A 27602-nucleotide genomic window follows, 5' to 3' on the forward strand; every position below is an offset into this window, starting at 1 on the left:
ACTTGAAGAATGGCGATTCCATACCTCTTCTCAGGGACTGTGTCCAACCCGATTAGCCGGTATCTACCCCACTGCTGTAAGCTGCTCTAGACCGTAAGCTCACCGTGGGCAGGGAATGCGCCGTTTATTGTTACTCAGTCCTCTCCCCAGCGCTCAATACAGTGCTCTGCACACAGTAAGCGCTCAATAAATACGACTGACTGATTAACTACAGTGCCTGCCACAGAGCAGGGGCTTTTACAAACATCATCTAAAAAACAAAAACCAAAATCCCCACAGTTTTTGGCAGGGCGGTAACCAACTTGGAAGTGAAAACTCACCCCCTAAAAACCGCCCCGTGCCCTTCCCGTCCCGTCTCTCAATCCCGGGACGCCCGGGGCTCTCCCGTGCCGTGCGGCGGGACCCGAGGGACGGAAGGACGGGCGGGCGGAGGCCGCGGGAGGGAAGCGGGGGAGGGAATTACGGGTTGGCCTTGTATTTGGAAGCATCCCTCGGTTCGCTGCTGGGGTTGCTCCAGTCGTCGGCTTCGGGCATCGTCTTGTAGTGCCGCCAGGCCGACTTATTAAACACCGGCAGCCTCTCAAATGATTCACTTGAAAGGGCCTGGTGGGAAAGCAGAGAGAGAGAGACAGATGAGAGGTGAGAGAAGGGAAGGAAAGAAAAGACAGGAGAGGGAGGAGGAAGAGGAGAGAAAGGAGACGAGAGAGGAGAGAAGAGGGAGAGAAAATGGGAGGGAGAGAAGGGAGAGGAGGAAGAGGAGGGAGAGGAGAGACAGAAAGGAGAGGAGAGAGTGTCAGAACGCGGAAAGAAACCGGGGGACGCAGCCTCTGAAGGAAATGACGACCCAATACCGTCCTCTCTTTCTACAACGGCCCCGAAGTCCCCACTCTCCCGAAGTCCCCGGCCTTACGGCGGTTCACTGTCGTTCAGAATCAAAACGCAGTCGTTTCCCTGTGATAAAATACACTCTTTTCACGGCCCCAAACCAAACCCCAGGCCTGACATTTGGGCCGGAGCTTTCCTAGCATAAAGTTAATTCCCTTTTGATGTATAAGAAACGGGCCCTCCTCTCGAATGGCCTCGGAACCCTTGCGACGGAAGGCATATCGCCGTCGGATAATCCGACCCGCAGCGGGTTACAACATCCCCCCAGAGCCACCCCCAATTCTTCCATCTGCGACGCAATACGTCTGTCTGAGGGCTCCAGAGGTGAAAGTTTCGAGGAAAACAGTTTTGAGGAGAACAGTCTTACTGAGCTGCAATACCGTACTGCCACTAGGCTGGTGCTTTCTGATGGCATAAAATGTGAAAGCTTAAAACTATGACGTTGAAGAGACTGGAAAAAGACAAGTCCAGAAAAATAAAAATCAGGGGTGTGTATGTGTGCGTGTCTGCATGTGTCCATATATGTATATATGTGTAATAACAATAATTATTAATATTATTGTACTTGCTAAGTGCTCACTACGTGCCAAGCACTGTTCTAAGCACTGGGATAGATACAAGTTAATCAGGTTGGACACAGTCCCTGTCCCACTTGGGCTCATACTCTTAATCTCCCTTTTTTTTACAGATGAGGTAACTGAGGCACAGAGAAGTTAAGTGACTTGCCCAAGGCCACACAGCAGGGAAGTGGTAGAGCCGGGATTAGAACCCATGACTGTGCTCTATCCATTAGACCATGCTGCTTCTCCATGTGTGCATGCGTATATATGTGCTTATATGTATATATGCATGTGTGTATATATGTGTATAGGTATATATGTGTGTGTATGTATATGTATGTGTGTATGTATAACATATGTGTGGGCATATGTTTATGTTGCTATATGTATACATATACACATATATATGTGTGTAAACAAGTATATGTGCGTATGTGTGTATACACGTATAAGTTTGCATAAAACACAAAAGATTGTGTGTGTAAAAATCACACAGGATTGCAAGCACGATGTGAACTGTGGTTTTCCCAGGAGACTGACGTGAAGGAGAGGCAGTCCCGGATTTTTCCGGATTCAGCAGTTGACGTCACTAGTCCCTCCCGGACCCAACTGGTCTAGCTCCGGAAGCGTCATCGAACACACCGCGGCAGGTGCCAACCCGTCGGTGGGGACGGAAATACCTTCAAATAAATTACAGCATCCGTTCCCACGCCTTCCATGGAATAGAGTTTGAGGTCCCCCTGAAAATACCTGGCATACAAACGGGAAATTGGCAAGCCATAGCCAAACCCGGCCTAGAAGAACCAAAGAGAAAGCAACGTGGTGATGAGGGGCGTAAAAACCCACCGCGTAGCCACGAGATCAAAGCAAGCTTTTAGGTCAGAACCCTCGCCGATACAGCAGCCTAATAAAAAACATTTCGACGGCGCGGAAAACAAGAACGCTCTCGGCAGACGCGAGCTTTTCCAATGATTCTAAACTATCATTTCGTCTAAGCCAGAGAGTTTCCCGTGGAAAGTCATCGACCCTTTTGGGAAATACCCACCCAAAAGGTCCGGGATCAAAACTACATCAGCTATCAGCACTGATTCACCATCCAAATCCCGAGCTTCCCCAGGGCTCTGGACTGTGGGCGGGGAACGCGTCTGTTTACTGTTATAGAGCACTCTCCCAAGCGCTCAGTACAGTGCTCGGCACACAGGAAGCGCTCAATAAATATGACTGACTGAATGGATGAATATTATTATTATTATTTCGAGAGCCACACTCGCCCTCTCGGATACGAGTTCGTCTCCAGAAACGCCCTCTTGGAAAGCGGAGAGCCGGATGGACGGACAGTTGGAGAGACGCCGACCGGCCCGGCCGGGGGCCGGACGCTCACCAGAGGGGCGGCTCGCGAAGGTTCCAGGCTCGGCCTGGGAGCCGTCGAATACATATAGTTGAACAGGCGGTCGATCTTCCGCAGGGGCACGCCGCCTCCTTGGTCGCTTATCTACGGGAAACAAAACGGCGCTCGGGCTCTCAGGAGGCAATTACCTTCCGCCAGGCCGGACGCTCCTTCTGCTGCCCGCCCCCCAACCCCCCAAAATATCTGGAAACATCGACTGAAAGCTCCCCCCCAACATCACCCGCACGCACACACAGTCCCATCCCTCCCTCTCCCACCTCCAAACCATCCCTGGCTCTCTCGCCTCTCCTACCTTCAGACGGTCGACTGCATTTACTGAGCGCTTGCCCTGTGCAGAGCACTGTACAACTGCTTAGTACAACCGAGCGCTCTCCCTTTTTCCTCTCCTCCTTTTTCCCCACCTTCAAAATCCTCCAGAGAGGCCGATTCTCCCAAAAGGCATTCCCTACTTCCCTGTTTCCTTTGCCTGTCCCACTTCAACCCAACCCACTTCAACACTGGTTCTTTTCTCTACCATTTGGCATTAATAACGATAACAATAACTGTGGTACTTGTTAAGCGCTTACTATAAGCCAAGCACTGTTCTTAGCACTGGGGTAGATACAAGGTGATTTGGTTGGATCCGTCCCTGTCCCCCAAGGGGCTCACAGTCTCAATCACCATTTTACAGATGAGGTAACTGAGGCCCAGAGAAGCAAAGTGACTCGCCCAAGGTCACACAACGGGCCTGGGATTAGAACTCACGTCCTCTGACTCCCAAGCCTGGGTTCTTTCCACTAGGCCAAACTCCTTCCCACCGTCACCCAGGTATTACTGATTATTAGAGATGCAGCGTGGCTCATTATTATTATTATTAGCGCTTAGTACAGTGCTCTGCACACCGTAAGCGCTCAATAAATATGATTGATTGATTATTATCATTATTATTAGTAGTAGTATCTAGTCTCCAGCTCACTGAACTATTCATCTGCACCAATCTATGCATCCTCATCAGTGAGGATGATATTAGCGAGAACAACAGAGAAACCTTGGCTTTCTTCCTCGAGGTTCACGATGGGAAATTCTTCAGCCCGGCGCCACTCTCCCCGCAAGTGACGGGCATCGAAATAAAGCCTTTACCTTAATCGACAAATCTTCTTTTCCCAAAGTGACTAGAGTTTTAACTGCCGGGTAGCCTTCTTTTTTCCCTTCGTGCAGTTCGACAGTTGCTCTCATGGAGTTCTGAAATTTCAAGAAAAAGAAAAAGGCAGGGGGAGGTTTCCAAGGGCTTAAACAGTGCTCCGCACACAATACGCGTTCAAGAAATACGACTGTCGGGTCGACGCGGGTGCTTCGCCTTCCGACGCGATTCACGCGAGGACGTGGAGACCAATAGAGAGGTGGTAAGACAAATTATCACTGCGGTATTTAAGTGCCAACTCTGTGCCAAGCACTATACTAAGCAGCGGGGTAGATACGAGATGAGTTGAGACTTACTCAGTCCCTGTCCCACAGCCTAAGTAGGAGCCCCATGTCGGGGGTGCAGGCTAAAGGGATCATTCGATCGGACTTATTGAGCGCTTACTGTGGGCAAAGCACTGTACTAAGCACTTGGGAGAGTACGATATAAGAATAAACAGACACATTCCCTGCCCATAACGAGCTTAGAGTCTCGAAGAGGAGACAGACGTTAATATAAATTACAGATAAATAACAGCGAGGCGAGAGACTTTATTGCCTGTCTGTCAGTTAATCGTATTTATTGAGCACTTGCTGTGTGCAGAACACTGTAGTAAGTGCTTGGGAGAATACAGCACTGCAACAGTCATTATTCCGTGCCCACAACAAGCTTACCGTTTCCCCTCTCCCCGTGTAGGCTGTAAGCTTCTTGTGAGCAGGGATCGTGACTACCGATTCTGTTGCTCTTTCCCAAGCGCTCAGTACAGGGCTCTCAGTGAGCGCTCAGTAAATACCACTGACTGAGTCGCGGACTGAGCAAGTGGTGGGTGGGAAAAACCGAGAGAGACGTTGCCCGGGACCACGCCGATCAATCCGCCAACAGCATCTGCCGAACGCCTTTCTGGGCCGGACGGCCTGTCGGGGTCTGCTTTCTGAACGCTTCAGCTCCTTGACGCTGTACTAAGCGATCTCTGGCTCAGGAGGGCAGTGGTTACGGGCTAGCACTTCCTTTAATGGATCAGTGGCCGACTGATGGATTGAAAGCTGAACCAGGGACAGCGACTTCAGTGGCCGTCTCGTTTTTCAAGCGCGAGATCGGACCCAAGAAACCACTGGGAACGTCGTTAATATATTTCCGTGCAATTATTCGAGAAGCTGCGTGGGCCTCGTGGAAAGAACGCGGGCCTGACTGTGCCACTTGTGGAACCCTGGACAAGTCACTTTTCTTCCCTCATCGACAAAACGGGGGTTTAATTACCCTTCTCCCTCCGATGAGCACCATGTGGGATCTGTTTCTCTTCTGTCGACACCAGTACGTAGCTAGTGCTTAAGCAAGACGCTCCATGTTATTATTATTGAGTCAGAGAGAGACAGGTGCTTCCTTTCTCCCCCAAGAGAGACCAGAAAGACATATCATCTTCGTCGGGGAAGGTTTTCTTGGCACGTGGACAAGGAACGTGTCTACCCGTCCTGTTGTATTGTCCTCTCCCGAGCGCTTAGTACAGTGCTCTGCACACAGTAAGCCCTCAATAATTGTTTCACCCTAGATTTCGCTTTTTGCTTCGTCCCCAAGCTCAATGATCCCCGTATTTCTTCCTCTGGGGCTTAAGTAAAATCTCTCAAATCAATCAATCAATCAATCGTACTTATTGAGCGCTTGCTGTGTGCAGAGCACTGTACTAAGCGCTTGGGAAGTACAAGTTGGCAACATATAGAGACAGTCCCTACCCAACAGTGGGCTCAAAGTCTAACAATCTTTCTTTTAGAAGAATCATAAAAGTTAAACAGACTCGGCTCCTACGTAAACTATATTTACCCTTATATTATCTTGCACATAAAAACTCCTTCCTTTGGCAACCTGGACTAGGATGAAAACAATCAGACCACCCCCACAGAAATTGCTGCCTAAAGAAAGGGGAAAAAAAAACCCAAAACACGCACTAAGGAAAATCTGGAGAAAGCCACAGGTGCTGAAGGGAAGGTTCAAAACTGAATTCCATCTCCAACTGAGGGTGGTTGCATCAGTAGCATCATTCGAGGAGGCAAAAATCAGCACAATTGTCATCTTCCAGGTGCGGGAGTATTGTTTCACACAGGAAACCAGAAAGTTTGACTTAAAAATAGCTTTTGCCTGTAATACCCATTTGCCCACCCCAATCGCTTGCGTGTTTCTCTACCTTCCAATCGAACATCCTGGAAATGCAAAACTCCCTTCCCCTCCCTGACCACCCTCTGTCTGTGCAAAACCCATTGCCTCCAACCTGATTCATTCATTCATTCATTCAATCGTATTTATTGAGCGCTTACTGTGCGCTTAAGCGCTTGGGAAGCACAAGTTGGCAACATCTAGAGACGGTCCCTACCCAACGGTGGGCTCACAGTCTAGAAGGGGGAGACAGAGAACAACACAAAACATATTAACAAAATAAAATAGAATAAAATCATATCCTGAAGCAGTTACTCTTATTTACTGAGCGTTTACTGTGCGCAGAGCACTGTACTAAGCACTTGGGAGAGCACGATATAACAATATACAGTCACATTCCCCGCCCGCAACGAGTTTACAGTCCAGAGGGGTGTGATCTAGTGGAAAGAGCACAGGCCTGGGAGACTGAGGGTCACCACTTGACTGATCTGTGACCCTGGGGAGGCCGCTTATCTTCCCTGTGCCTCAGTTTCCTCATCACTAAAATGGGGATTCCCTCCCTCCCTCTGCCCATCCGCCAAGCTAGCTCTCTTCCTCCCTTCAAGGCCCTGCTGAGAGCTCACCTCCTCCAGGAGGCCTTCCCAGACTGAGCCCCTTCCTTCCTCTCCCCCTTGTCCCCCTCTCCATCCCCCCATCTTACCTCCCTCCCTTCCCCACAGCACCTGTATATATGTATATATGTCTGTACATATTTTTCACTCTATTTATTTATTTATTTAATTTATTTGTACATATCTATTCTATTTCATTTTGTTCGTATGTTTGGTTTTGTTCTCTGTCTCCCCCTTTTAGACTGTGAGCCCACTGTTGGGTAGGGACTGTCTCTATATGTTGCCAATTTGTACTTCCCAAGCGCTTAGTACAGTGCTCTGCACATAGTAAGCGCTCAATAAATACGATTGATGATGATGATGATGATTCAAAAGCTGTTCTTAGACCGTGAGCCCCTTAAGGGACAGTGAATGGTCCTGATGATCCTGAATCCACCCCGGCGCTAAGTACAGTGCTCGGCGCATACTAAGCGCTTCACAGATACCCCAGTGATTCTAATTGCTATCATTACAGCAACGGCCTGGTGCTGAATTCCGAACAGTCTCGATTTCCTCCCTTCCTCCTGAACTCTCCCTCCTCCTCGGTCTTCCCAAATTTCTGTCTCTGCTGCTCCTCTCGGGACTTGTAGGGGGTCACAGGTTTGGAGGGTGTTGGGTAGCTGGTACAATGATAATGACAATACTTGTGGTTTTTGTTAAGCACTTACTATGAGCCAGGCCCAGTGAATACAAGCAAATCGGGGTGGACACAGTCCCTGCCCCATGTCTCCATCCCCATTTTCCAAATGAGGTCTCTGGAGCCCAGAGAAGTGAAGTGACTTGCCCAAGGTTATACAGCAACCTGACTCCCCGCTCAGGGATTTTATTATTAATAATAATAATAATAATGATGATGATGGCATTTGTTAAGCGCTTACTATGTGCAAAGCACTGTTCTAAGCGCTGGCTGGGGGGGGGATACAGGGTGATCAGGTTGTCCCATGTGGGGCTCACAGTCTTAATCCCCATTTTACAGGTGAGGGAACTGAGGCCCAGAGAAGGTAAGTGGTTTGCCCAAAGTCACACAGCTGACAAGTGGCGGAGCCAGGATTAGAACCCACGACCTCTGGCTCCCAGTCTCGGGCTCTATCCACTATACCACGCTGCTTCTCTAAACACTGGCTCATGGGTCCATCACCAACCATCAGCCTCGAGAAGCAGCGTGGCTCAGTGGAAACAGCCCAGGCTTGGGAGCCAGAGGTCATGGGTTCTAATCCCGGCTCCGCCACTTAGCTGTGTGACTTTGGGCAAGTCACTTACCTTCTCTGGGCCTCAGTTCCCTCATCTGTAAAATGGGGATGAAGACTGTGAGCCCCACGTGGGACAACCTGATCACCCTGTATTCCCCCCGCCAGCGCTTAGAACAGTGCTTTGCACATAGTAAGCGCTTAACAAATGCCATTATTATTATTATTATTAAAATCCCCAAGCGGGGTTCTTGATGGCTTCATGGATGCTCCCAGGGAGGGACTGAGCTGGCTCTGGCCCTGTGAATTCACAGGGCGATCCGCAGCCAGGCCTGACACCAAACACAAATTACTTAGCGGGTTTCAGATTCATCATCATCAATCGTATTTATTGAGCGCTTACTGTGCGCAGGGCACTGTACTAAGCGCTAATCGCTAGGCGATTCCAGGCCTACCTCCCCCAAATTTGACTTAAAAGACCCTTTCGCTTTATGTACCACCTCTCAGATATTTAAGGACAGGCGTGCAGAGACAGGGACATGTTTTACTGATTACAATAATAAAAATAATAATATTAACGACACTTGTTAAGTGCTCGCTATGTGCCAAGCCCTGTTCTCAGCACCGGGGTGGATACAAATTAATCAGATAGGACACAGTCCCTCTCTCATATGGGGCTCATATTCTTAATTAATCCCATTTTAGTCTTTTAGACTGTGAGCCCACTGTTGGGTAGGGACTGTCTCTATATGTTGCCAACTTGTACTTCCCAAGCGCTTAGTACAGTGCTCTGCACACAGTAAGCGCTCAATAAATACGATTGATGATGATTTTACAGATGAGAAAACTGAGGGACAGAGAAGTTGAGTGACTTGCCCAAGGCCACACAGCAAACAAGTGGCAGAGCCAGGATCAGAACCCAGGTCCTTCTGCTTTCCAGGACTGTGCTCTATGCAGTAGGCCACACTGCCTCACTTCTTAGGACCATCTGTTGATGGCACGGTGCACCGAGCCACAGGAATTTCAGATGACATTTTCTTTCGCTCTCCTCAAACTCCACTTACCTTGAACAACTCAAAGAGCATGTGAAACAGGTGAGAAGGTACATAAACCACTTGAATGGGCTTTTCCGGAGCTTTGGCTGAGAAAAAAACAACCATAAAAGACAAGTTTTAATCAAGACGACCATTAACAGGAAAGATCTTAACTCAAATTTCCAATCTATCAATCAGTTATACTTATTGAGCTTTAACTATGTACAGAGCACCGTACTAAGCACCATACAAGAGAATCAGCAGACACGTTCGCTACCTGTAACGGACTTAAAGACTAGAAGACTTTATTCCATTTTCTCCAGAGGAGTATGAGAATTATAGGATGTGAGCCCTTGAATGGGGCTACGAACTGCAGATTCCTCTCCTCTAGTCAAGCGTGTCCTTTAATTGTATTTATTAAGATGGATAAAAATCACTTGAAGATAGTGGGAGCCGGAATAAAACCAAACGTTTAACAGGTAGTGTGCTGTGGCGGAGAGGCAGGATGGCCTAGTGGAAAACCTCTTTCACTCGGGTCCTAATCCCAACTCCACCATCACTCGGCTGTGTGACCCTGGGCAAGTCAGTTCACTTCTCCAGGCCTCAGTTTCCTCAGCTGTAAAAAATGGGGACTGTAGGCCCCATGGGTCTAACCTGATTAGCTGGTATCTACCCCACTGCTTCGTTCGGCGTCCGACACATAAAAAGCGCTTAACAAATACCGTTAAAAAAAAAAAGATGGCACGAGCGATTACGGATCGTGAAAAAAGCCGGAGCTTTTGGGATTTTCCATTTAGTCGAGGATAAGAGGCATAAAGCCTCTATTTATTTACTCTATTTATTTATTTTATTTGTACATATCTATTCTATTTATTTTATTTTGTTAGTATGTTTGGTTTTGTTCTCTGTCTCCCCCTTTTAGACTGTGAGCCCACGGTTGGGTAGGGACTGTCTCTATATGTTGCCAATTTGTACTTCCCAAGCGCTTAGTACAGTGCTCTGCACATAGTAAGCGCTCAATAAGTACGATTGATGATGATGATAAAGCCGATAAAAATGTCTGCAACTCCACCGTCAGAGCAGAAATCCACCTACCCGCACATCTCGGGGGAATCGTTGGAGGAGGGAAACTATTTAGAACGGAAGCCCGGGAGGGCCTTTGGAGTCTGCTTGGTCTCTGGAAGGTCAGCCGGCAGTCAATTGTATTTATTAAGCGCTTACTGTGTGCAGAGCATTGTAGTAAGCATTTGGGAGGTACGATGTAACAATATAACAGACACATTCTCAGCGCCCGGTGGGCTTACGGTCTAGAGGGGAGGCAGATATTACTATATATAAATAAATGACTGATATGGACGTAAGTGCCGCGGGGCTGGGGAGGGGATGAATAAAGGGAGTGAGTCAGGGCGATGGAGAAGGGAGTGGGAGAGAAAAAGAAAAACAGAGAGAAAAAGCTGAATTCTGGAGAAAAAGCCGAGTGAAAAGGAATTTCCAACTGTTTGATCGTCACGGACACCATCGAAAGAGGGCTCTGTGCTGCGGATTTAATATCTACAGGAGATAAACGGGATCAATTTCCTGAACAATAACTCCATCAAAAGAGTTCGACCACCAACGAACCGCAAGAGACCTTTGCCCAGACAGGGAAGAGGACAAAAATAAAATGTGCCCGCCACCTAAGGAAGTGGCCATCTAGGTGACAATAAAAACTGTGGTATTTGTTAGACTCCCACTCTGGGTCGAGCACTGTTCTCAGTGCTGGGGCAGATAGGAGATAATCAGGTGAGACGCTGTCCCTGTCCCACACGGGGCTCATAATTCATTCACTCAATCATATTTACTGAGCGCTTACTGTGTGTACAGCACTGTACTAAGCGCTTGGGAAGTACAATTCGGCAACAGATAGAGAAAATCCCTATCCAACAGGCTCACAGTCTAGAAGTCATAATCTAAGTAAGAGGGAGAACAGGTATTGAATCTTCATTTTACAGTTGAGGAAACTGAGGCACAGACTTAGGGTCCCCTCTTAGGAGATATCTTTTTTTTTTTAATGGCATTTGGTAAACATTTACTAAGTACCAGGCTCTGAACTAAGCGCTGGGTCGATACAAGTTAATTAGGTTGGACACAGTCCCTGTCCCGCGTGAAGCTCACAGTTTTCATCCCCATTCTAGACTGTGAGCCCACTGTTGGATACGGACCGTCTCTATACGTTGCCAACTTGGACTTCCCAAGCGCTTAGTACAGTGCTCTGCACACAGTAAGCGCTCAACAAATACGATTGATTGATTGATTGATTGACGGACAGCATGGAAGCAAGAGGCGAATGAGAGCATGGGACCTATTGTTCTCACGAGCCCTGAGAGGTGACGTGACCTGCCCCAAGGTCACCCAGCAGATAAGTGGCAGAGTCGGGATTGGAACCCAGGTCCTCTGACTCTCAGACCTGTAATCTTTCCACTAGGCCATGCGTTCCCGGCCTAAACGGAGCTTCATCAGCAATGGCATTTACTGAGCTCTTACTGTGCGCAGCACACTGTACTGAGCGTTTGGGAGAGTACGACTGGTTGGTAGATTGGTAAAAGCGTTTCCCGCCCACAACCAGCTTACAGTCCTGAAGGATTGCGTGCTAATGGGGAAGACGGATATAAAACCATTAATATAATCCAAATAAATAACTGAATATGCAACTGAATCTACAAAGAGGCATAAGTGCTGAGGGTGGGTTTAAGTGAATGTAGAGGTGCTTGGGCTCATCAAAGCTCTCAGTACAGTGCTCTACAGACAATAAGCGCTCAGTACATACGATTGATTGATTGCTGGAGACGGCTGATGTGCTGGGAATTTACCATAATTTGGGAAAGTCCTGCAGAAGGAAGCGGGGGCTAAATCACACCTTCTCTGTGCCTCAGTTCCCTCATCGGTAAAATGGGAGTCCCACAAGAGACGGGGACGGCGTCCAACTCGATTTGCTTGTATCGCCCCAGCGCTTAGAACAGCGCCTGGCACGTAGTAAGCTTTTAACAAATACCGTCATTATCATTATTATTCCAGGAGGGCTTTGACTAAGGGCAGGGAACGTGTCTACCCACTCTGTTCGACTGCCCTCTCTGAAGTGCTTAGCCCACTGTAAGAGCTCAGTAAATACCATTAACTGATTGACTGAGGTGTTGCAGCCTGTCAGACATTAAGCGTTTAGTACAGTGCTCTGCACATAGTAAGCGCTCAATAAATACGATTGATGATGATGGGGTCCCAAGCATCTGGGGAGGTGCGGGGGAATAGCTAGGACCTGACTCAGAAACCCTGGATTCCCTTCTGAGAAACGCGGCCTGGATCCGATCCCCTCTCTGGGTATTCTTTCCCAGCGTTTAGTACAGTGTTCTGCCCACAGCAAGCACTTAATAGATGCCATTACTACCACTCAAAACTCTTCCTCCTCTCACTGGCTGGGTGGGGAGGAGGGGAGGGAAGAGGGATCATCATCATCAATCGTATTTATTGAGCGCTTACTATGTGCAGAGCACTGTACTAAGCGCTTGGGAAGTACAAATTGGCAACATATAGAGACAGTCCCTACCCAACAGTGGGCTCACAGTCTAAACCAAACATACTAACAAAATAAAATAAATAGGATATGTACAAATAAAATAAATAAATAGAGTAAAAAATATGTACAAACATATATACATATATACAGGTAGGGATGTGTTCTACGGATCCTTCATCCCAACAGTGAACAAATGAGTAAATGGGGACTGTGTCCTACATTACTCACTTCTATCTACCACAGTGCTTATAACAGTGTTTGACAAATAGTAAGCGCTTAACACATAAAATTTTAAAAACCCAAAAAACTGCATATTCTCTGCACTCAGGGCCCTGCACTAAGCAAGCACTTACTAAATACAATTACTACTACTACTACTACTAAGAGGATTCCGGTATTTTTTTCCATCAGGCCCTCAACTCAAGCATCTGGAGAACTCCATTTAAAGGGTGTTTACATGTTCAGTCAGTAGGTTTCCAAAAGGTTTCCAAGATTGCGTTTCTCCGTGTCATCTTAACGGTTACTGCGAATTTTCAGCCCAATTAACTTAACACTCTCACTTAGCACTTAAGGAGAATGTGAATCTTTCGTTTACCATTAAATTCTTCAACTTCCAACTCTGGGGCTACCAGATAGTACTGCTCACACAGCATCTTGGCGGTTTCATATGCGTCTGCAAAAGATGAAAAGGGTTTTAAGAGTTTGGAGTTTTCACACACACACACGCGCGCGACACCTTGGAAAATACTGTAAGTTTAGGCAGGGAATGTGTCTGCTAACTCTGTTGTACTGTACCCTCTCAAGCGTTTAATACAGTGCTCTGCACAAGGTAAGCGCTCAATAAATACGACTGATTGATTTTCGGTTTAAGCTCTCCAACAGAATTGGCTTAGTTCTGATGTTTAAATACACAGATTTCAGAATGGGCTGACTTCACACATCAGAAGACTCGGATGATTGCCATTCTAGTTATGCTGTGAGGAATGGCGAGTTGTCCTTTCTTTCCTGGGACGGATGAGGGATGATTCCAGGATTATTAAGGCCGCGTCTCCTCCGAGAGGCCTTTCCCGATTGATCCCTCTCCCTTCTGCATCATCTCTGCACTTGGATCTGTGACCTTTGGACCTTGGGTATTTCCCCCCACCCCTAAGCCCACTCCACTTATGTACATCTCTTTAAATTCTATCTTATAAATTATTTATAATATTTATCATCATCATCATCATCAATCGTATTTATTGAGCGCTTACTATGTGCAGAGCACTGTACTAAGCGCTTGGGAAGTACAAGTATAAATTTATCCATTTATACTTCTAGTCATGTCTGTCTCCCCCTCTAGACTGTAAGCCTGTTACGGACAGGGAACGTGGCCGATGATTCTGCTGTACTGAACTCTCCCAATCGCTTAATCCCGTGCTCTGCACCTGGAGTCTGACAAGTAAAGTGACTTGTCCAAGGTCACCCAGCAGACAACTGGCAGAGGCCGGGATCAGAACCCAGGTCCTTCTGATTCTACCCACTGCTTCCCTTGAGCACTTCCTGTGTGCAGAGCACTGTACTAAACACTTGGGAGCACAATACAATACAGCTGGTAGGCACAATTCCTGACTACAGGGAGCTCCTAGTCTAGAGGGGAAGACAGACATTCAAATAAATTTCAGCTAGGGGAAATGACAGAGTATACGAATATACACATAAATACGTATACACACTGATGGGGTTGGGTATGGTATGAGTTTCAAAGGGCTTAAGGGGTACACACCCAATCAGCGCTTAGAACAGTGCTCTGCACATAGTAAGCGCTTAATCAATGCCATTATATAAGTACACAAGTCACACAGAAGGGGGATTCAGTGAGTTCTGACAAAGATCAGTTTTTGCACAGGCACAAAAAACTTCCAGTAAAAAGAGTTACAGAGATCAAACAAGCCAGAGAATTACTACGCCGACTCTCTGAAATTCAATATTTATGCTTGTCGGCAAGCAGTCATGACACCTGGTATTTTTCTCCTTCCTTATTTTGGAAACTTAAATATAATCCGGTGAGCAAGAACTAAACAAAAGTCAACACTTCACGTTGAGATTCCTGCATTAAGATTGTCATGGGAGCACCTAACCTGCCACAGAGAAAAAAAGGTGCGGTTTGATGAAAATTCTCCCTTGGGCTTACTGGGATACTAAGTGATCCTTTTGTTCTGATTTGGCTGGTATTAAATTGACAAAACTCAGGAACCTTGCCTCCTTGGGAGGAAAGGATTGTCTGTTTTTCAATCTAATTCCAGAGCGTGATCTGTCTAGCTTCATTAAAGAAAAAAATGGTATTTGTTAAGCTCTACGTGTCAAGCACTGTTCTGAGCCCTGGGGTAGCTACAAGTTAATCAGGTTGAATACAGTCCCTGTCCCGCATGGGGCTCGCAGTCGAAGTAGGAGGCAGAACAAGTATTGAATCCCCATTTTACAGTTGAGGAAACTGAGGCACGGGGAAGTGAAGTGACTGACCAAGGTCACACGACAGACGAGAATTAGAACCCAGGTCCTCGGGCGCCCAGGCCCAGGCTGTTTCCACTAAGTCGGGCTGCTTCCCTAAAGCTCTATATAGAGAGGAAGGGGTAGGATCTGGGAGCAGAGTGGGGAAGATGGGAAAGAAGCAACATGTCCTAGTGGTTAGAGCCCGGGTTAGGGACTCAGGAGGACCTGGGTTCTAATCCCGTCTCCGCCGCTTGTCTGCTGGGATGCCTGGAATGCCCTCCCTCTGCCCCTCCGCCAAGCTAGCTCTCTTCCTCCCTTCAAGGCCCTGCTGAGAGCTCACCTCCTCCAGGAGGCCTTCCCAGACTGAGCCCCTTCCTTCCTCTCCCCCTCGTCCCCCTCTCCATCCCCCCATCTTACCTCCTTCCCTTCCCCACAGCACCTGTATATATGTATATATGGTTGTACATATTTATTACTCTATTTATTTATTTATTTATTTATTTATTTTACTTGTACATTTCTATCCTATTTATTTTATTTTGTTGGTATGTTTGGTTCTGTTCTCTGTCTCCCCCTTTTAGACTGTGAGCCCACTGTTGGGTAGGGACTGTCTCTATGTGTTGCCAATTTGTACTTCCCAAGAGCTTAGTACAGTGCTCTGCACATAGTAAGCGCTCAATAAATACGATTGATTGATTGATTGATTGATGGGTGACCTGAGACAAGTCACTTCACGTCTCTGGGCCTCAGTTACCTCATCTGAAAAATGGGGATTAAGAAGGTGGGCTTTCCCCACCGAGCGCTGTTCCCCCTCCTCTCCCTTCGGGGGTCCTTCACAAAGCCGCCGCCGGAGAATCAGGGCTCAGCCGCTCTGAGCTCTTCGGTCAAGTCCCAAATCCAAGGAGCCCATCCGGGAAGCGGTGAGGCCTGATGGGGAGCACGAGGGCCTGGGAATCAAGGAATCTGGGTTCTCATCCCAGCTCCGCCACCTGCCTGCTGTGTGAGCCTGGGCAAGTCGCTTTCCTTCTCTGTGCTGACACCTGTAAAAGGGAGTTTCAATCCTCATTGTCCCTCCTTCTCAGCCTGCGAGCCCCACGTGGGATGGGGACCCGTGCCCAACCTGGCTAACGTGTATCTACCCCAGCAATTCGAACAGCGCTTGGTACAGTGCTCTGCACACAGTAAGCGCTCAATAAATACGCTTGATTGATTGAACAGCGCTTGCGCCGCAGTAAGCTGATTTTTTATATTTATCTCTACTTCTGTGTATTTATATTGACGCTATTGATGCCTGTTTACTTGTTTTGATGTCTGTCTCCCCCATTCTGGACTGTGAGCCTGTTGCGGACAGGGACTGTCTCTCTTTGTTCCCGAATGGTACTTTCCAAGCCATCAGTACAGTGCTCTGCACACAGTAAGCGCTCAATAAATACGACTGATTGATTGAACAGCGCTTGAACCGCAGTAAGCTGATTTTTTATATTTATCTCCACTTCTATGTATTTATATTGACGCTATTGATGCCTGTTTACTTGTTTTGATGTCTGTCTCCCCCATTCTGGACTGTGAGCCCGTTGCGGACAGGGACTGTCTCTCTTTGTTGCCGAATGGTACTTTCCAAGCCATCAGTACAGTGCTCTGCACACAGTGAGCGCTCAATAAATACGACTGAGTGAATGAATGAGAGAATCATTCTTTTTTCTGAGTATTATTCAGGCAGCCCGTGTCCTTACCTTTGACGACGTCGGCCACGTTACAGGTGGGGTCGATGCTGCCGATGTGTTTGGGGTGAGCTGGGTTGGGGTCACCGCCGAACAGAAGGGCTGAAAGGACAGGAAAACAGGGCAGTAACCTTCCTTCTTTGCCCACACTTGTAAAAGAGGGTTCAAAGGTCTTTGTTAGGCGCTTACCACGTGCCAGGCACTGCACTAAGCGCTGGGGAGGATCCAAGCAAATCGGGTTGGACAAAGTCCCAGTCCCTCGTGGGGCTCCCCGTCTCAATCCCCATCTTACAGATGAGGGAACTGAGGCTCAGCAAAGTGAAACCATTTGCCCAAGGTCACCCAGGAGACAAGTGGCGGAGCCGGGATTAGAACCCAGGTCCTTCGGACTGTCAGGACCGAGTGGCCCAGTGGAAAGAGCCCAGGCTTGGGAGCCAGAGGTTCTAATCCCGGCTCTGCCACTTGTCAGCTGGGTGACCCTGGGCAAGTCACTTCACTTCTCTGGGCCTCAGTTACCTCATCTGGAAAATGGGGATGAAGACTGGGAGCCCCACGCGGGACAAACTGATCACCTTGTATCCCCCCAGCGCTTGGAACAGTGCTTCGCACATATTAAGCGCTTAAAAAAATGCCATCATCATCATCATTGTCGTCGCGTGGCTCAGTGGAAAGAGCCCGGGCTTTGGAGTCAGAGGTCGTGGGTTCAAATCCCTGCTCCGCCACTTGTCAGCTGTGTGACCTTGGGCAAGTCACTTCACTTCTCTGGGCCTCAGTTCCCTCATCTGGAAAATGGGGATGAAGACTGGGAGCCCCACGTGGGACAACCTGATTACCTTGTATCTGCCCCAGCGCTTAGAACAGTGCTTGGCACACAGTAAGCGCTTAACAAGTACCAACATTATTATTATTATTATTATTATCACTACGTCATGCTGCTTCTCAATACCTGCTCCCTCTTCCCCTTGGGCTGGGAGCCCCGTGTGGGACAGGGATTGGGTCCTATCGGATGAACCTCCAACCTGATGAACTTGGGTCTGCCCCAGGGCTTAGAGCAAGACTGTCATTCAATCGTATTTATTGAGTGCTTACTGTGTGCAGAGCACTGTACTAAGCGCTTGGGAAGTACTTGGCCTTGTGGAAAGGGCACGGGCCTGGGAGTTGGAGGATCGGGGTTCCACGACCAGCTCTGGTCTGCTGTGCGACCTCGGGCAAGTCACTTAGCTTCCCTGCACCTCCGTCTCCCCATCTGCAAAATGGGGGTGAAGAGTGTGAGCCCGGCACGGACGGAGGGACGGTATCTACCCCAGCGCTTAGTACAGTGCCTGGCAGATGGGAAGCGCCCAACGAATACGGCAGTTATTCTCAGGTGACAGCGTTGGTTATCGGAACGGCCGACTGGCCGCCGGCAGGCCGAAGGCTCACTCACTGTGCTGGTTGATGAGCATGCGGAAAGAGATGCGATTGGTGTAGAAGCGATCCAGGAAATACTGGATGTTGCTGCTGATGAAAGGATCGAACCCGTACTTCTCTTTGTACTCGATCACGCCCTGGGCCATCGTGGGGACCACGTCATTGTGCCGGTTTCGGACTTTAATCAGGACTTGAAGAAAGCTGAGTGAGAGAAAGGAAGAAAGACAAAAAGGCTGGGAGCCCAGGTGAAACAAGAATAATAATAATAATTTACAAAATGGCATTTGTTAAGTGCTTCCTTTGTACCGGGCAAGGCACTGAGAAGTGGGGTAGATACAAGATAATCAGGTTGGACGCAGGCCCCGTCCCACATGGGGCTCACGGGCTTAATCCCCATTTTCCAGACGAGGGAACTGAGGTCCAGAGAAGTGAAGTGACTTGCCCGAGGTCACCCAGCCGACAGCGTGGCTTAGTGGAAAGAGCCCGGGCTTGGGAGGCAGAGGTCGTGGGTCCTAATCCCGGCTCCGCCACGGGTCAGCTGTGTGACTTGGGGCAAGTCACTTCACCGGGCCTTTGTTACCTCTACTATAAAATGGGGATTAAGACTGTGAGCCCCACGTGAGACAACCTGATTACCTTGTATCTCCCCCAGAGCTTAGAATGGTGCTTGGCACATAGTGAGCGCTTAACAAATACCACTATTATTAATATTAAATGGTGGAGCCGGGATGAGAACCCAGGTCCTCTGGTTCCCAGGCCCACGCTCTTTCCACTAGATCACACTGCTTCTCAAAGCTGATGTGGCATTTCTCAGAGTCAAAGGGGGAGAGATTCCCTCCCCTCCTTCATACGATCCTTCTCTCTAACCTTCCAATTTAAAATCAGAAACGTCTAAGGGGTCGTTCCACCACAGGGCATAGCCACAGACTGGGCTAATAAAGAACCTGGTTTCGGTGGTGGGGGTTTTTCCAAAGTTCTTGGGATCTACATGTATTTTCTTGCATCTTTGGGCCTCTCCCTAGTGATCCATGAGCACCATGGAACTTCTGCACAACGGCCTGCAAGGTGGTGAGCAACCAGAACCATCTGGAAAGAGAGCAGTCAGTCAGTCCATCGCATTTATTGAGCGCTTACTGATGCAGAGCACTGTAAAAAGGGCTTGGGAGGAAAGTATATAACAATAAACACACACAATCCCGGCCCACGACAAGCTTACAGTCTAAGCAACGTGCTTACAACCTAGGAGATTCAGAAAGCAGGAAATTGAAGAGATTATCATGGCCCTACTGCCTTTCAGTAAGGTAGCTCTGCTTCAGAATCAAACTAAGGGCTTTTCACAGGGAAACTTGCAATCAAATCTCTCTCAGAGATCTGGTGGAGTAGTTGAGGGATGGGGGGGTGAGAAAAAAATTCAGTATTCATCTTTTATACCGATTTTGTGTTCTTCTTTTATTTTCTCATTTGCTCACTGCTAGCGTTCCTTTCCGGCCACCATTTTTAAGGATTCGGAGCCCCTTGAGGGCCAGGGATCCTAGTAATAATAATCATAATTGTGGTATTTGTTAAGCACTTACTACATGCCAGGCACTGTACTAAGCTCTGGGGAGGGTAAATGCAAATCAGGCTGGACAGAGTCCCTACCCCACATGGGGCTCACAGTCTCAATTTCCATATCTAAAAATCATATGCCGTATCTAAAAATCTACACATAATAATAATAATGGCATTTATTCAGCGCTTACTATGTGCACAGCACTGTTCCAAGTGCTGGAGAGGTAACAAGGTGATCAGGTTGCCCCACGTGGGGCTCACAGTCTTAATCCCCATTTTACAGATGAGGTAACTGAGGCCCAGAGAATCAATCAATCAATCAATCAATCAATCGTATTTATTGAGCGCTTACTATGTGCAGAGCACTGTACTAAGCGCTTGGGAAGTACAAATTGGCATCACATAGAGACAGTCCCTACCCAACAGTGGGCTCACAGTCTAAAAGGGGGAGACAGAGAACAGAACCAAACATACCAACAAAATAAAATAAGTAGGATAGAAATGTACAAGTAAAATAAATAAATAAATAAACAGAGTAATAAATATGTACAACCATATATACATATATACAGGTGCTGTGGGGAAGGGAAGGAGGTAAGACGGGGATGGAGAGGGGGACGAGGGGGAGAGGAAAGAAGGGGCTCAGTCTGGGAAGGCCTCCTGGAGGAGGTGAGCTCTCAGCAGGGCCTTGAAGGGAGGAAGAGAGCTAGCTTGGCGGATGGGCAGAGGGAGGGCATTCCAGGCCCGGGGGATGACGTGGGCCGGGGGTCGATGGCGGGACAGGCGAGAGCGAGGTACAGTGAGGAGATTAGTGGTGGAGGAGCGGAGGGTGCGGGCTGGGCAGTAGAAGGAGAGAAGGGAGGTGAGGTAGGAGGGGGCGAGGTGATGGAGAGCCTTGAAGCCCAGGGTGAGGAGTTTCTGCCTGATCCGCAGATTGATCGGTAGCCATTGGAGGTTTTTGAGGAGGGGAGTGATATGTCCAGAGCGTTTCTGGACAAAGATAATCCGGGCAGCAGCATGAAGTATGGATTGAAGTGGAGAGAGACACGAGGATGGGAGATCAGAGAGAAGGCTAGTGCAGTAGTCCAGACGGGATAGGATGAGAGCTTGAATTAGCAGGGTAGCGGTTTGGATGGAGAGGAAAGGGCGGATCTTGGCAATGTTGCGGAGCTGAGACCGGCAGGTTTTGGTGACGGCTTGGATGTGAGGGGTGAATGAGAGAGCGGAGTCGAGGATGACACCAAGGTTGCGGGCTTGTGAGACGGGAAGGATGGTAGTGCCGTCAACAGAGATGGGAAAGTCAGGGAGAGGACAAGGTTTGGGAGGGAAGACAAGGAGCTCAGTCTTCGACATGTTGAGCTTTAGGTGGCGGGCGGACATCCAGATGGAGATGTCCTGAAGGCAGGAGGAGATGCGAGCCTGGAGGGAGGGGGAGAGAGCAGGGGCAGAGATGTAGATCTGGGTGTCATCAGCGTAGAGGTGATAGTTGAAGCCGTGGGAGCGAATGAGGTCACCAAGGGAGTGAGTGTAGATTGAGAACAGAAGGGGACCAAGCACTGAACCTTGGGGAACTCCCACAGTAAGAGGATGGGAGGGGGAGGAGGAGCCTGCAAAAGAGACTGAGAAAGAACGACCAGAGAGGTAAGAGGAGAACCAGGAGAGGACGGAGTCTGTGAAGCCAAGGTCAGATAACGTGTTGAGGAGAAGGGGGTGGTCCACAGTGTCAAAGGCAGCTGAGAGGTCGAGGAGGATTAGGACAGAGTATGAGCCGTTGGATTTGGCAAGCAGGAGGTCATTGGTGACCTTTGAGAGCGCAGTTTCCGTGGAATGAAGGGGACGGAAGCCAGACTGGAGGGGGTCGAGGAGAGAGTTGTTGTTGAGGAATTCTAGGCAGCGCGTGTAGACAACTCGTTCAGAGAAGTGAAGTGACTTGCCCAAAGTCACACAGCTGCCAAGTGGCGGAGCGGAATTTGAACCCATGACCTCTGACTCTCTGCGTGTGAGCCCGTTGTTGGGTAGGGATTGTCTCTATCTGTTGCCGAATTGTACTTTTCAAGCGCTAAGGACAGTGCTCTGCACACAGTAAGCGCTCAATGAATACGATTGAATGAATGAATGAATAAAGGAGGGAACTATACATATCTAAGCGGCAACGTGGCTGGAATTGACTCACATATGCAAAAGAAAAAAAAACCTAAACCCCTAAAAACCTAAATGAAGACGGAATGTTTGAATAAAAACGCAGTGTAGTGCATTCTGACAGGTATCACTAGGCGGAATGTTGACCGTACTATCCCTTGTGGAAGTCGGTCTTAAAAACAGGAAAGAGAATTCCACTGGATTCCCAAGTGACTTTCCGCTTTTCTCGGACGCGGGAAACGACAAATACCCACAGTCCCTTCTGCATCATCATCATCAATCGTATTTATTGAGCGCTTACTGTGTGCAGAGCACTGTACTAAGCACTTGGGAAGTACAAATTGGCAACATATAGAGACAGTCCCTACCCAACAGTGGGCTCACAGTCTGCAGCGACGACTCCGATGAAGAGGAAATTGAATTTGTTTTCGGGTTGAACGAGCACAGCTGAACTTGGCTGCCAAAGAGCGTTTCACTCACTGTTAGCCTTTCTACGTCGAGAACCGCAATCTTGGAGGTAAATTCTAGGCCGTACTTACTCATCCAAGACGTGAGGGTCTTCTGGGCTCTTATTTTCATAGTCTAAAAGTTCCAGGAAGCTCTGCATATACCTGGAACGAGGGAATGAGAGGGAATATAAACCGAACTGTCTGAAGGGGTGTCTCCCTTTTACACACATTCACATACACACCCCCAAACTTAATTCAATGAATGCCATTTAACCCCACGGTGCCCACTTTCCTCACCTGTGGTACCTCCTCCTCCCTGTATCACATACATTTTTTTTAACATGCCAGGCACTGTACTAAGCGCTGAGACCGACCCAAGCTCATCAGGGTGGACGCAGTCCATGCTCCATATGGGGCCTCACACTCTTTATCCCCATTTTACAGATGACATGAGGTAAACTGAAGCACGGAGAAATGAAGTGGCTCGCCCAGGGTCACACAGCAGACAAGTGGTAGGGCCAGGATTAGAACCCAGAGCCAACCGTGTGACAGACAGGTGCCCCTCCTGAGTCAACAGGAGCACAGCTCTGGGATCCAGGACTCAGGCCCAAGAATTCTCTGCCAGGGCTCACCTGCGGGTCCCTTTTGCCATGCGTCGGCCGGATTCGGTCAAATCTTGGGCCCCTCCTCTCCCACACCTCGCCTCTGTCCCCTAAACTTTCTGGCTTAATGATAATAATGATATTTGTTAAGGGCCTACTAGGCGCCTAGCACTATTCTAAGCACTGGGGTAGATACACGATTATCAGGTTGTCCCACGTGGGGCTCACAGTCTTCATCCCCATTCTACAGATGAAGTAACTGAGGCACAGTTACTCCTAATGGACGGAGAGCGAAGGAGGGAATAAAGGATGGAGAGAGGGGTCTGACGGTGGAGACGAATGTCTGCTGCCGCTTCTTCAATAAAAACACGTTCAAATCAGTCCGTCGATGGCATTTATGGAGAGCTAACTGCGTGTGCAGAGCATCATCATCATCATCATCAATCGTATTTATTGAGCGCTTACTGTGTGCAGAGCACTGTACTAAGCGCTTGGGAAGTACAAGTTGGCAACATATAGAGACAGTCCCTACCCAACAGTGGGCTCACAGTCTAAAAGGGGGAGACAGAGAACAAAACCAAACATACTAACAAAATAAAATAAATAGAATAGATATGTACAAGTAAAATAAATAAATAAATAAATAAATAAAGTAACAAATATGTACAAACATATATACATATATACAGGTGCAGTGGGGAAGGGAAGGAGGTAAAATGGGGGGATGGAGAGGGGGGCAAGGGGGAGAGGAAGGAAGGGGCTCAGTGTGGGAAGGCCTCCTGGAGGAGGTGAGCTCTCAGTAGGGCCTTGAAGGAAGAGAGCTAACTTGGCGGATGGGCAGAGGGAGGGCATTCCGGGTCCGGGGGATGACGTGGGCCGGGGGTCGATGGCGGGACAGGCGAGAACGAGGTACGGTGAGGAGATTAGCGGCAGAGAAGCGGAGGGTGCGGGGTGGGCTGGAGAAGGAGAGAAGGGAGGGGAGGTAGGAGGGGAGAAGGAGCACTGTAATACGCACTTGGGAGAGTACAATCTAACAGAGTTGGTAGACATGACCCCTGCCCACAAAGAGCTTACCGTCTAGAGGACTGGAAATATGACTGACTGACTGAAAGACCAGCATTACTTAGAGAGTGAACCCCCTTGGCAACACAGTCTGTGTCCAACCTGATTATCTTGTATCTATCCTAGTCCTTAATACAGTGCCTGGCACTTAGCAAGCGCTTCACAGATACCACTTTTTTAAAAAAGGGGGAGACCTCTCCCACCCCCGGGTGGCCTCAGAATCAAAGAAATGCCCAATCTGGTCCAATTAGGCCAGTCAGAGGCTCTTGAAATCCTTAGCTCGCTGATCCCGTCTTCTGCTCCACTTCTCTAGCCTTTGATCTGGTCCGCCAGCCGCTCCTTAAAGACTCGGGCTCCGTCACCTGTCTGCTGTGTGACCTTGGGCAAGTCACTTCACTTCTCTGGGCCTCGGTGACCTCATCCGGAAAGTGGGGACTGAGAATGTGAGCCCCACAGAGGTGGGACAGAGACTGCGTCCAACCTGATTTGCTTATATCCATCCCAGCTCTTACTATAGTGTCTGGCACATAGCAAGCACTTAACAAATACCATCATCATCATCATTATTATCATTATTATTATTATTACTAGACAAGGATTTGCAGCTGCCTGAGCAGGCTCTGCCCAGAACCCACCTTTCGGCCCCGATCCCGGAAAGATTAATAAATACTTCAGCTGATGCTGCTGATGAGGAGGGTCGCGGGGGGCGGGGAAGGTTCTAAGTCAGTACTCTTTACCAAGCCCGAAGTCAACGGCTCCCGGGAATTTTAGTGGCTGGCCTAGATTCAAGATCAACCTGTTCCGAGAGGAAGGAGCAACGCTGGAAGGTTGCCATTTAAACCTTCAGTTAATTAAACTTCTTTTCTGGACACCGCGAGGAAAACATCCAGTCCTATCGGTGTCCTCCTATTATTCCGAAATCAATCAGTCAATCGTATTAATTGAGCACTTGCTGTGTGCAGAGCCCTGTACTAAGCACCTGGGAGAGTCCGTGAGCCCGTTGTTGGGTAAGGATGGTCTCTATTTGTTGCCGAATTGTACTTTCCAAGCACTTAGTACAGTGCTCTGCACCCGGTAAGTGCTCAATAAACATGATTGAATGAACAATAAACAGATACATTCCCTGCCCACAACGAGATTACAGTCTCCTCTCTAGGAGTCAGACTGTTTCCAGTTGGGAGAGGCAGGCAACAGTTCAAAAACAGTCCAAATGGCATAAAAAAAGGCCAGAAGAACGGTCTAATAAATAGCTTCCGTGGAGCGAGACTGTGGGCGTTTTTCTCCAGACGCCACGGGCGCATTCCAAACCGATGAAAACAAAGCCACCGTGAGGCCCGTGATCTACTCACCAGCTCTGCACCAGCCCGACGGAGGGCCGGCTGAGCAAGTTGTCGGGCAGGAGGTTGACTTCCCTCATCGTGTTGGCTAATCGCACCGGAAGCTCTTTCCGGAGGAACATGTACGATGTCTTTTCACAAGCATTATCTCGCCCTGTTAAGAAAGAGGAGGTCACAAGCGCTTAGTACAGTGCTCTGCAAACACTAGGTGCTCAATAAATACGACTGAATGAAAAGGAGGGGGGGAGAATGAATGTGCCCGGTGTTACCGTTGAACTCCGGGGGGATCAGAGCAAATGGAAACCGGCACAGATTCGGACCCGTGGAAGAGAAGAATTAATCGTAAAGACGATTACAATACTAGTAAAAATAATAGCAGCATTTGTTAAGCGCTTACTAAGCACCAAGCACTGTACTAAGTTCTGGGGTAGATACAAGCTAATCAGGTTGGACAGAGTCACTGTCCCACATGGGACTCAAAATGTTAACAGCCAGTTTACAGTTGAGGAAACTGAGGCAAGGAGAAGTGAAGCCACTTGCCCACGGTCACCTGACTCGCCAGCCCGTGCTCTTTCCACTAGATGAGCTGCTACATTTACAAAGCTGAGAGCTACGGGTGGCAGAAACGAAGATCTGACTTCTGATGGCTGAAGCGAAGATTTTTTTCATCTCTTCTGACTGCAAGCTCATTGTGGGCAGGGAACGTGTCCACCAACTCTGTTGTATTTTACTCTTCCGAGCCCTTAGTGCAGTGCTTGGCACACAAAAATACGATTGATTCCGCTTACTTCTAAGGCAGGGCCACACCTCAGTATGAGCTGTTATCAGGACAATAACAATAATCTACCGGTAGCGGTTATTTTTTTTTACGGTATCTGAGAAGCGCTTACTTTGTGCCAGGCACTGTACTTACCACTGGGGCAGATAGAAGCTAATCAGGTTGGATGCAGTCCCTGCCCTATGTGGGGCTCACAGCCTCAATCACCAGCATTGTGGAGTAGCTGTTGGATCTCAAAAAAATTCCCAATTCCAGCCCATGATGGCAGAGTTCAGGGTGCCACATTCAGTCACTCATTCATTCAATCATATTTATTGAGTGCTTACTGCGTTCAAAGCACTGTACTACGCGACTGGGAGAGAACAACACAACAATCAATAGTCACCATTCGCCGCCCACAGTGAGCTCACATCTGGTCCTAGCCTCCTCCCTAGCAGAGAGCAGCAGGCCTGAGGGCTCTCTGTATATGAAAAACTGACTGTGTAAATGATAGCCAAATCCCTCCTTTTGTGCCATAGCGCCGGAAAAAGGACCTCCCCTCCAGAGTCGATTTGGAAAATCCACCGTCTGCTGTCGATAAAGAGGTTCCCAAAATGCCAGGGTTGTTTTCAGTTGCAAAGGGGCTGGGGGGAAGGTAGCCTGGGGCTGACACCCCAAAAGAACTTCCTGAAGGTCATCTGCAGCAAATAAGCAGTTCTCACTTGCTCGCTGGACTCAATATCTGGAATGTGACAGAATGGCCTTTTAGCTTATTTTATGGTATTAGTCATATTTACTGAGCGTATTAGTCGTACTTACTGAGTGCTACTGTGTGCAGAGCACTACACTAAGCATTTGGGAGGGGACGATAGAACAAAATAACAGATACATTCCCTGCCCACAACAAGCTGATGGTCTAGAGGGGGAGACAGACATTTACCGAAATAAATAAAATTACAGATATGGACATGAGTGCTGTGGGACTGGGGGGTGGGGGATGAAAAAGGGGGGCAAGGCAGGGCGATGCAGAAGAGGAAGGGGGGGCTTATTCAGGGAAGCCCCCTTGAAGGAGGTGTGCCTTCAATAAGGCTTTGAAGGTGGGGAGAGTAACTGCCTGTCGGATATGAAGAGGGAGGGCGATCCAGGCCAGAGGAAGGACGTGGGCGAGGGGTCAGCGGCGAGACAGATGAGATCGAGGTACAGAGAGAAGGTTGGCATCATAGGAGCCAAGTGTGTTGGGGGGCTAAGTTGGAGTAGGAGAATAGCAGGGGTTAGGTAGGAGGGGGCAAAGTGAGGGATGGCTTTAAATCCGATGGTATGGAGCTTCTGTTTGATGGGCAACTTCTGGAGGTTCTTGAAGAGGGGGGAAATATAGCCCAAATATTCCTGTAGAAAAATGATCCGGCCAGCAGAATGAAATATGGTCCGGAGTGGGGAGAGACAGGAGGCAGGGAGGACAGCGAGGAGGCCAATATAGTCATCATGATGGGTCAGGACAAGCGCTTGGACCAATGAGGTATTTCTTAC

General features: G+C 48.5%; 1 protein-coding gene across 1 annotated transcript in view; it reads right to left on the reverse strand.

Moving 5' to 3' along the window:
• Positions 1-27602, reverse strand: part of PDK3 (pyruvate dehydrogenase kinase 3) — a 38752-nt gene that overhangs the window by 3928 nt on the left and 7222 nt on the right. The window contains exons 2-11 of the mRNA XM_038757399.1: positions 25331-25472; positions 22408-22479; positions 18195-18379; positions 16781-16870; positions 13174-13251; positions 9059-9135; positions 3973-4074; positions 2827-2937; positions 2126-2239; positions 464-603 (exon numbers count right to left, since the gene is read on the reverse strand). Coding sequence (XP_038613327.1) covers positions 464-603; positions 2126-2239; positions 2827-2937; positions 3973-4074; positions 9059-9135; positions 13174-13251; positions 16781-16870; positions 18195-18379; positions 22408-22479; positions 25331-25472 — 1111 coding nt within the window. The remainder of the gene's footprint in view (positions 1-463; positions 604-2125; positions 2240-2826; positions 2938-3972; positions 4075-9058; positions 9136-13173; positions 13252-16780; positions 16871-18194; positions 18380-22407; positions 22480-25330; positions 25473-27602) is intronic.

Source organism: Tachyglossus aculeatus, chromosome 15 (genome assembly GCF_015852505.1).
Source record: "Tachyglossus aculeatus isolate mTacAcu1 chromosome 15, mTacAcu1.pri, whole genome shotgun sequence".
Taxonomy (NCBI): domain Eukaryota; kingdom Metazoa; phylum Chordata; class Mammalia; order Monotremata; family Tachyglossidae; genus Tachyglossus; species Tachyglossus aculeatus.